At 39.7% G+C, this 11048-nt stretch overlaps 1 protein-coding gene across 2 annotated transcripts; it reads right to left on the reverse strand.

Moving 5' to 3' along the window:
• Positions 1–135: 135 nt before the first annotated feature.
• Positions 136–9568, reverse strand: rab6a (RAB6A, member RAS oncogene family). 2 transcript variants are annotated; one of them, XM_085420270.1, is made up of 8 exons: positions 9220–9568; positions 6857–6915; positions 6689–6742; positions 6007–6112; positions 5663–5774; positions 3727–3820; positions 2968–3034; positions 136–1585 (listed from the first exon to the last, which is right to left on the reverse strand). In XM_085420270.1, the coding sequence occupies exons 1-8, from the start codon at positions 9287–9289 to the stop codon at positions 1521–1523; spliced, it is 627 nt and encodes a 208-aa protein (XP_085276396.1). In that variant the 5' UTR covers positions 9290–9568; the 3' UTR covers positions 136–1520. The 2 variants fall into 2 exon arrangements, with proteins under 2 accessions (XP_085276396.1, XP_085276395.1); XM_085420269.1 differs by lacking the exon at positions 3727–3820 and adding an exon at positions 5344–5437.
• Between the last annotated feature and the right edge of the window lie 1480 nt (positions 9569–11048).

Here is an 11048-nt window from a genome sequence, read left to right on the forward strand (position 1 = left end):
TGTAACTTTCATTATCTTGTAGTAATTGCTGCCAGAAATTATACAGAAACAGATCCAACATCTCAGCACTTAAAAAATAAAAATATTGAACTGATTTATCCAAAACACATGTCAGAAACACAGATCAATACCAGCAGCGTTGACAAGTTTACTTTTATTCTTTCATTTGAATCCATTCCAGAAACGTTAAGGACTACAACGCTATACAAACTGAACTCTCGCCTGTAGTTTTACACAAAAATTGCACAATATTTTCAGTATGATCAAAGTGCCACTTCGAGGCAGCACGTGAAACAGCAGTTGCTCGCTGCTGAGTGTCAAAGGTGGTCCAGTTTGGATGCATATTTTATTAGCGACTCATACCCAAAGTGAAGATATTAACAGCCATACAAAAGAAACAGGAATCTGATAGAAATAAATATTACAAGTCATTGTGGATTAAATACATATGTAGAATCATCACTAACAAGAAATCAATGCCAAAAAATAAAAACAAGGAAGTGTTGATAAAACGGCATACCAAACCTAATTAGATAAATCCAAAGCCAAGGAAGCCCTCTACAATTCAACTCCAAAAGGCATATAGCTCCACATCTAATGTCTATTGTCGGATTTATGAGAAAATCTACAAACACTATCTAAGAAAGTTTTAGTCTATGTCAGCTAGTCTTTAGGGAAAAAAATCTATCCAAATAAAAAGTAATAGAAAATGGAAGCCAAGGTAAAAATAATCCATCTCAATAGACGTGTGGGCAGAGGAGGAAGGACGGTAATGTGTTTGATGCAGTCATGTTATGCATTTGTGCTGGTTTCCATGGTGTGTAGGTAGAGACTGCGTGACTGTGCAGGTCGTGTTGGGAGAACTGTAACCCAAGTTTAAAATAAGCTCCTAGCTCACACTTCATGGGTGTGTAGTACACATGTCTACACCCAGCACTCCAAATAATGATTTACTTTGAAGCAATCCTACAACCTTTTCCTCATTTTATCCCAAAATGTTAAAAACAAAATAGTTTGAAGAAAACACCTAAATTAACTTCGGCCAATCAAATACAAAAGCGCTTATTGTGTTAACTGAAAAATGCACACAACACATTCACATTGTGCTTATTAAGCTTAAAGCAATATTTACTTATTTTTTCTTTTTTTAAGGATTCTCACTCTTAGACAAATACATTGATTTGATGACTTTGACACACATCGTCTTTCAGTTTGGTTCAAAATCATCTTTGCCCACAAACTATTCTCATCTTTCTTGTACTACCATCTCTGCTGAAATGACAGAAGGCTTAGTTCAAGCATAAATATGCAATGTTTCAATATGTTTCAATGCATGTGTGTTACAGTGCAAATATTCAATTTAAGTACAACTGAAGTGACTTTCAGAGCAGCCCGATGGGCTACCAGACTTCCATGATGGCGAGGATAACGGATGTAGTGTTCTCTTTCAGGCTGGGGGACAGTGGAGGGTGTAGTGAAGGATATGGGCGCAGAAAAACTGAATGTATTAGATAGAAACATTAGCAGGAACAGCCTCCTTCACTGGTAGGTTGCTCTGGTGGTTTCTCCAGCTTAATGTCAATCACTGAAAGGTTTAGGAGTTAAGAAACAATATTGAAAAGGAACTCTGAAATGCATTGGCATTGATTAAACAAATAAATAAATTAATAGCTCTAGATTTCTGCTCAAGGAAAGACAGTCACACTTTTTTGGCACAATGGTCCAAAATGTCCCATTGGTGTTCAATTAGCCTGAGATGACCGTGATTGTAAATGCCAGAACGTTTTACATTATTTTCATGATCATTAAAGTAGTCAGTGACCACATGTGCTGTACAGGTAGAGGCCATTTTCACACTACAGCAGTGGTATTGCCCAATTCACATGTATTGGTTTATGACACATTCACAATAAATTACAAAGGGACTCTCCTATAATGGAGCACTTGTTGATGGTGGGAAGGAAGAAATAGCTTAACAGAAAGAGATCTCTGGCAAAACCAGGCACCAAAAGGGTTGAGGTTTTTAAGTTTTAAAATAAAGTTCTTAGTTTCAAAAATGAACTTGTTAATTTTTAAAGACCCTCCCCCAACTAAATATTTTTCTATTTGCTGAGTCATTAAGCAAGACAATTTAAAACTAATACTGTTAACATATACTGCATTCTCTCTCTGCATGAGACAGAATGCAAAGCTGGTCTTCCACCAGAAAAGCTTCTAGTTGTTGGGCTGCTGGGGAGTTAAGAGTGCTATCCACCCACTGTACTGTGTATATGGCGTGCCAAAGTTGGAAAGTCTTTCAGCTCTACATGAACTTCTGTGGGTGTTAGCTGAAGTTTTTACCTTTTAATGGCAGGAATAAATTATCATCGTTCAGATATTTTACAAGATCAGATGCTTCAACTCAATGTGACGACTCATACTGGTCTCCATTTAACTGAGGTCAGTATTTCACCACTTATTGCTAGACAGAATATTAAAGTAATCTTAAATATTCTTATGGACACATGATGGCTTATGCTATAGTTACATGGCAAACTTATCAAAGCTGAAGTCAGTAGAAATCATAACAACATCTTTATAACTCAGTCTGAGTTCAGACTTAGGCACGTTTCTAGGAGCATGACTGACTAATGTGAATTCACTGTCTGCTCTGATCTGTATCAGGACAAACTTCAAAACCTTTCAAGTCTGTTTCATACCCTCCAAAAATAGACCATCAGTGCAGAGTGTCTTTGATATTATACTCATTAAAACAGGCATCCAGCTGAATCTCAATAGGTGTCCTCACTGGTAAAACAAATCTAGAACGACATGTGGGTTAAGCAACAATAGTGAGATGTCACAATTCTGCACTTGATTCTCCCTGTGGCCGTGCTTATCCATATGACAGACATAAGAGGGCAAAGAGACCTCTGACTCTGCTCTGTCATGTCAGATGCAGACACTGACATGTACACAAAAGGATACTGTCCTCTCTACTCTTGTCCTGTGTGGTGTCCATGCCAGGGAGGGCAGCTGCCACACGACGGAAAAGCTAGAGGGAAAGAGAACCACATGTATTCTTTCAGACAAGGAATATAGCGAGGGCATGATAAAAAATACAAAATGAAATTGGCACAGCATGTTGTGTATAATCCTAATATTAACTGATCAAGCATAAGGTCCACTTGAAACTCACACAGAGAAAGACACCCAAGAGAGATTTATCAAATTTGATCTCAGTTTAGCAGCTTGTGTCTCTGACACTGTAAACCAATTTCTGTGCTGCATCGGTGATTTGAAAAGAGGATGGAGCTGAGCTTTAGTGACATCTTCCATTGACAAAGCTTGGAGGATTTTAAGCGATGAATGGATCCATTCATAAAATTCAAGAGAAATGTATGATGATGCTCAGCATCCCCTGCCCCCACCAAAGAGCGTTGTGGAAGCAGACTTATGACATGCAGAGTTCACAGCAGCAGTAACACTATTGCTGTGGTGATCAGTGCTGTGCAGGTTGTTGATTTGCAAACTCTGGTCCCCATCTCTAAGACTTTGTGATAAAAGGTTGGCCAATACAAATCATTACAGGGGGGAGAGAGCTTGAAAAACAACCAGTTCTCTTCACTAGTGACCAGTGGAAACTGATGTTTAAAGCACACCTTTTGCACACATGCGTGTGAAATAGAAGCCAATCAGAAGAGAGGACTATGAGAACACATACACATGTAGGTGCACACGCTCTACCTGTTTGACATTGTAGCCTGTCTTTGCACTTGTTTCAATAAACAGAACATTCATCTCTTTCGCTCTCTGTTCTCCCTCCTCTGTGGTTATCTGTCTGTGATGAGCCACCGCGAACAACACACAAACACCCACCAGGACACGCACATACCCCCACAAACATCAACACAGAGACAGGGGAAAAGAAACACAGACACTGTGATTATGTTGAAGAGCATTAACAAGCCGTGCCCTTCCTACTGCGGCTGCCACCACTGCCCAGCACCAAAGGTTTCCCAGTAAACTTCCTGGAAAAACAGGAAGAGAAGTGAAACTTCCAACATCTCAACCATAAATGTTATATTTTCTGTGTTTGACTGAAAAAAAACAGGGTTTTGGAGATCCAAGGCATTGCTAGGCCAAGACGAGTAAAAGGTTTGTAAATAAGCTTTTAGAGGAGCTTGCAGGTAACAGGGAAAAGCCATACACGAGACTGACACCCACACACTCTCATCACCTTTAGCAAGAAAGTGATGAATACTTGTTTTATTTAAAGAAATACGCACAAACAAGAGCAATTTAGACTAAGAAGCCCTTTTCAGACATGCACTCAATTCTGTTAATTAGATGGCATCTAAACGCAGAGGTTACAAACGCACATCACTTCTCCACCTTTGAGTTGCTCAGCTCACTAAAAGACATGATTGTTGTGGATAATCCCCTAAACTATAATAATGTGAGGGGAGGAAAAAATAAAGTTTTGGCATGAGACATCAGCTTTCAGCTTTTGTCCATGGTCTCACTGCCAGAAATACTGCAGAAGCCACAAAGCCACTCCTTTGATACATATGTTAAACAGGCTTTTTTATTCCACACGGGACAAAGTCCAGCATCTACACTGGTCCATAAAAATCACAACCTACAGTGTAGATTTAGTGGTTCACTTAGTGGTCACTTATAAGCTTGGGGCAACCATGGCTCAGGGGGTTGGGAAGCTAATCTGTAACCAGACGGTCGCCTGTTCGATCCCCTGCTCTCTGTCCTGGTCGTTGCGTCCTTGGGCAAGGCACTTTACCCTACCGCCTACTGGTGTTGGCCAGAGGGGCCGATGGCACGACATGGCAGCCTCACTTCTGTCAGTCTGCCCCAGGACAGCTGTGGCTACAACTGTAGCTTGCCTCCACCAGTGTGTGAATGTGAGAGTGAATGAATAGTGTGCCTAGAAAAAGCGCTATATAAATGCAATCCATTATAATTATTATAAAATTGACCTAAGTGTTTATGGTTGCAATTGCATATATACAGAATGTGGCGTAATAACCCCCCAGAATAATTTGGGACACTATATCCTACTTACTATAGTGTGAAATTTGGCGCATAGCACACAATAAAATCATGATTACTGTAGCTTGTTCTGTCAGAGTGGGGATGTTTGAAAGAAGCGTTGATGAGTATTAATGTAAAAGAAAAGCTCCATGCCCAAATACCAGATCAAAAATTTTATGCAATCCATGTCTGAAAAGGGGCAACTTCAGGAACCTAGCCTGACTTTTATTTTCAGTGGGAGACCTTTGGAGGTGAAACCCAGGAGGCAGCATCTACAGCAGGGCGTCAGAGCACGGCTCACACACACACTCTTACCTGCTTTACGTTGTAGCCCGCTTTCGCACTAGTCTCAATAAACATTACATTTAGTTCTTTGGCTTTCCGCTCACCCTCTTCAATAGATACTTGCCTGTGGTAGATAAAACGGTTAAAAGACTCACAGCAAGAGACAATACAAATTCAAAAAAAGGCTTAAAAACAAACAAAAAAAAAACCCAAAACAGGACACTTTCAGGTATAATGCATGAAAGAAAAAAAATCAGTGAGGCCACCAGTAACAATCAATAACTTCACTTCTATGCTCTTCATGGAGTGCCTACTTTAACAAAGGCAGAAGGAGGGAAACACAGATTACCTTTTATCTGCAAGGTCTGTCTTGTTTCCCACCAACATAATGATGACGTCACTTCCTCTTTCTGTTCTCACGTCATCAATCCATTTTGTGGTTTGCTGGAAAGAGTTGACATCTGGAAGACAGATGGAGATAAAAGGCCTCAGGTGAGAAAACACAGTGGTTAGTGACAGCAAGGCAATAAGCAAAGAGAGTTACAAGCTGAAAAATGTGCAACTTTTTTTTTTAAATTAAAAAGAAAAATATGCTTCGGTCATACTAGTGTATTTAAATGGAATCAATGCATTCCTCAGCATCAACGATGTGAATAACCTAGGGCACTCCCAGTGGACAGGTGAGCCACATACTTGTAATGTCGTAAACTACGACTGCAGCTGCAGAGTCTCTGATGTAACTTGGGATGAGGCTACGAAATCGCTCTTGCCCCGCTGTGTCCCACAGCTGCAACCTAATCTGTGGGGCAGGAAGGGAACGGGGATGGAAAAAAAAAAAAAAAAAAAAAAACAAGAAAAAAAAAAAAAAAGAACAAGATGAAAATGAAACAAGAAAAACAAATAGACAAATGGGGTAAGTTTATGGGACAAAAAAAATTAATAAAAGGAAATAAAGTTGGACTAATGGGAAAAGATAAAAAGAGAGAAAGGTGAGCACGTAGTTCATGCAGGCAGTGAATAAGCACCAGAGAGAGCTAGCTTCCTGGGCCTTTGGGAGGGAAGAAAGAAGTAATCACCCTTCACTTGTCATCAGCCCTCCTCACTGGATCAAGTAAGGTGTTTAATTTCAAAACGGTGATGAGAAAGTAGATGAAAGGGTAGGAAGGAGAGGAAGAAAACTCGTGTTGAGGGAGGTATGAACAGAGAAAAGAAGGATTGTCCAGGGGGATACAACACTCCTGATCACAGTAGCAACGTACAAATGCTGTCTCTGTGTGTGTTAGAAAGAGCATAATTCAGTGGCTAAAGAAAAGCAACTGGACAAGAAGAAGAAGAACAAAAACGGAGGTACTGGTTGTGCCAAAAATAAACTTACTGTTCTGTCTTCAAGATACATAGTTTTCGACAGGAAATCAATTCCTATTGTGGCCTGAAAAAAAAAAGAATCAACCAAATATTCACAGTCATTTCCAATGAGTATTGCTGTTGATATTAGGCATCATCAATGATTATTAAAGTTAAAAGTGGAGGTGTTAAGTCTCACTTGGTAGGTGTTGTCGAAGCTGTCGTACATGAACCTGGTGATCAATGAAGTCTTTCCCACTGCACAAACACAAACAAGAAACTCTTAAAGAGTGCAATGACCACACGATCACTTTGATTTTGGAGAAGAATTAGGTACACCTTTTCCCCCGGAAAAAAGAACTGCATTTATAACTGAATCTATTCTACATTTTCCCCCAATTAGAACAAAATTTAAAAACTGAAAATGCTTTTTACACTTTCTGAGCACCCAAAGTCTTCAAACAGATTATTTTATCTGAACAACTGTCTAAAACCTAAACACATCTAATTTACAATAACATAAAGCTAGCCAGCCGCTTTTAACTGGTTCACTAATAATTTCAGCTGTAATCAAAATAATTATTTCGGGGCTAAATAAAAGCTACGCAGATCTCTGAAAGCTTGCAGAAATGAAATGTGTTTAAAGTTATTCAACCCAAAGCAGCTGCTGTGGCCCTTTTCCACAGATGATGACCACTAATAACAGAGTAAACCAAGCAGCTTCATGTCACACAACTCCCACTGCCCTCTTGTCCACTAAGCGTGTAGTGCACAGCTGTTCAAAGTAATTCAGGAGTCAGAGGGTTGAGCAAGGCACAGAGAGAAAAAGGGCTGTAAGCAAAGTTTGCCATTTATGTCTGAACTCCCCCCACCCGTGTATCCAGGGTGCTGATTTGATCCACAATGGAGGGTTTGTGTCCATATGTAATATAAAACTCTGTAATGTTGTTTAACACACAAAACTACGCTTTACAAACTTTGCAGCTGTAAAATGCTTCAATTTTTTTCTAATCTCATAGAAAAACCATTTATGAACACCTTTAACACATCAGGGACAGTCACACAGTAGCTCTGAGTACTCGCACAGTGCTGCCAGTTCTCAGACTGTTTTTGCTGAGCTCGAGTTACATTATCAGTTACAATGTCCATCAAGGGATGGTGACAGGGCTACAGACAACACTGCTGTTTACAAGGCTTAAAGGAGCCACAGCTTATCACACACTGTCCGATAAACGCAGTGTGTCTGTCCCATCTTGGTGGGACTTACAGGTCATATTACAGCAAAAACATTTATTACAGTTTTGTCAATAATGTCATCAAGTTTTGGCTTCCTTAATTCTTTCCTAGTTTCATTTATTACAGCAGCTTCTGAACTCACATCTTTTCCAAAGAGATCTGTATTATTTTATATGCAGTCTATGGCACAGTGCGACTGAAAGACAAGTTTTATATTTTGGGAAAAAGGTGTGCAGGGCCTCTTTCTACATTTGCATTTTTTAATGTTCTTGGGTATTTTTTATAATAAATATTTGTCCAATGTAATGGTTCTGACATTTCTTGTAAGTAATTTCGTCAGTTTAGATGTTTATTATGCATTTAGCTTCCTTTTTTTATGAGTGATTGGGTTTGCTATTCTTCTCACATCACAGCAGGAGAAGCCATGACTTCTTTGTTTCTTTCTTGCTGGAAAAGAATGAATAAATAGTGCAAAATCTCATCTTGACAATAGCCCCTTTTTTGTCTTCCCTATTGTCCTTTGGTGGCTATCTGAGTTCACGTTTGATCCAAGTTTCTCTTTACCGAGAATTCCAACTTCATACTGTTTTAATAAAGCAACATGAAACAGCTAGTTCAAATATGTTGCAAGTAGATTCCAAAGAAAGAGACAACGCTGGACCAATAACCCAAATTCTACTTTAAACCCTAAAATCTGTGGACACCGCGGACGACACAACGAACAGCCACACAGCTTTACCTAAGACATGAAAAACAGCCAACACGAACCCTCTGTGTGGACACTGAAGGAGTGTAAATTAGTAGGGAGATCGCAGGAATGTTGCATGGCAAGATCGGCCAATTTGGAAGTTGCTCCAGGGTCGAAATTATGAATTTATGATCACTCTAGTATTATGAACATCTTCTAAACACAGCAGGGTATGCCTGAAGTTCACCTATCCTTCAATAACGAAGAGATACCAAAAAATAATGCTGGTGCTTCATAATTTAACATCCTGTTAAATGACACTTGGTAATTTCCGATGCCTCCGTTAATGATGTGTTATCACAACCCGTCACACAACTGAAGTAAGAGTCCATTTTTACAGACATGATTCATTTTGAAGGAAATGAATCACCTTTTTAGTCGGGCCAAGGCGAAGAAACTGTTCGTAACAAGTTACTGTGTCGTAATACCATCACTGCCAAGTGTTAACGATACGTGGCTAACGTTAGCTAGCTGGTTGACGTTAATCACCCACCAAACTCTGGTGTTAGCTAAATGTCCAACAGAGCAAAAATGTAAATCCTACATCCCACAACACTGAAAATTACCAACAGACTTACCGCTCTGTTCACCAAGAAAGACCAGTTTAAATTTTCTTAAAGGGTTTCCGAAGTCTCCGGCCGAAGACATGACTGAATCAAACCTTGACGTTACTTTTCGGGAGCTTCCTAGCTAGTTAGCTAATGCTAACTAACCAGTTGTTGTCAGTTATCAAATATCCAGAGGCAGCGAAAATGAACAGCCCTACTCGTGGCTGACTTGAGCAAATTTTGTGCTCAAAGCGTATTCCTTCAAAGTCCAAGTCAATATTAAGCACCTCACTAACTACTGCGGCCAAGTTAGCGTTACTCTTCTACTCTGTCAATTACACCCAACCCAACGAGCCACCTCGGGCCGCTCTTCTTCAGAGACAACTTTATGGATAGATGTGTCTTCTTGGCATGTTCATGTGCTGCCCTCTGCTGGTGGAGCAAAAAAAAAAACCACAATGAAAAACCAGACTGCTCCTTTGGCAGAGCAACGCACTAACACATTTGATTCAGTAGATTTTATTTTTTTTCACAAAGTTGGAAGCATTATGAGAGGAAAAAAACTACCGTGCTAAGGACAGAGAAGAACAGAAGGAAAAGGCACGGTGTGTTTTTTTTAAAGCCCACTAGAGGGGGCACTTTCATCACAGGTAAGATTTCACTACTAAGCAACTTTAATGGGAATCCCAGTAATGTTTAAAGAATTAGACGGTGACTTTTACCGATGGTTAAATTAAATGGAAAGATTTTTTTAACATCCATCCATCCATTCATTCGCTTATCCTGTTCAGGGTTGCGGGGGTGGGAGGTGGGAGTGGGGGCTATCCCAGCTGTCTCAGGGCAAGAGGCCGGGTACACCCTGGACAGGTCGCCAGTCTGTCGCAACCTATCCCCACTAACTGCATGTCTTTGAACTGTGGGAGGGGTCGCACTCATGATGAAATCCCTCAGAAGCAGAAGATTAAGAAAGAAAACAGGCACTAATACATGAATATTTCTATTAAAAACAGTCCCCAGTAGTGAGTAAAATTTCTTTCTTTGTTACTCAGAGTTTTTAGGTAAACTTTATTTCTTTTTTTTTCCAATGTAGAATAAACGTTGTTTAAAGAAACGGTGTAACACTTCTATATAGCATTCGACAGTGTTAATCAGTCCTGTTGGTGCTGAAAGAATAGCATTCTTTTTGTTCAGCCTATTTTTAAACCTCACTGCAATGTGCACATGTTCAGCCTTATATTCGCTCTATTAATGCCAGGTTTTGCTGGCAACCATGTAGCATCAAGCCAACTGGCATTATGAGTCCTTGTGAAGGAAATTAAATCACAGTTGAGGGTAGCAGTTTGTAGCTGTGAAAGTGGATGTCTGACTTGTTAGTTCTATTATGTCAGACACTTTTTAAAAATTGGTATCAGGCTGTGATGTTTACAGGACCCTGTGTAGCTTTTATTGGATTAATCATGACCTTCAGCTCATCAGACAGCTGCTGTCCTGAAGGATGAAGCCCAGAGGCAACATACAAGGTGGTTTACTTACTCCACCCAAGGACAGAAAAGATAAGATAAGATAAGATAAGATAAGATAAGACTTTATTGATCCCACGGCAGGGAAATTTGTGCGTTACCTCAGCTCAGGCACAGATAGCAGAAGAAAAATCAAAAAATCAAAATAAAATACAAACAAATACAAAATAAGTAAAATAATACACTATACACAACGGTAGCATACACAGCATGTGATTATGGATAGAGGGGTGTATGAATGACTGCCTGTCTACCTGTTTAATTCTGTTAGTGTTTTAATAAATTCTATAAATGATCCACTCTCACATACAGCATGTATGAACAGTACACCTCTGCTTT

Source organism: Rhamphochromis longiceps, linkage group LG10 (assembly GCF_057381845.1).
Source record: "Rhamphochromis longiceps isolate RC_006_pf linkage group LG10, R_longiceps_female_GT1.1, whole genome shotgun sequence".
NCBI classification, from domain to species: Eukaryota; Metazoa; Chordata; class Actinopteri; order Cichliformes; family Cichlidae; genus Rhamphochromis; species Rhamphochromis longiceps.

Bases quoted from the DNA above. Each gene is read 5' to 3' on its own strand.
- rab6a (XM_085420270.1), bottom strand. From the start codon at position 9,289: ATGTCTTCGGCCGGAGACTTCGGAAACCCTTTAAGAAAATTTAAACTG. The intron at 6,743-6,856 runs GTGAGACTTAAC...TTTTTTTTTCAG, and splicing joins GCTTCGACAACACCTACCAA to GCCACAATAGGAATTGATTT. The intron at 1,586-2,967 runs GTATCCTTTTGT...TAAACCTTTCAG, and splicing joins GGACAAGAGTAGAGAGGACA to TGATTGACATTAAGCTGGAG.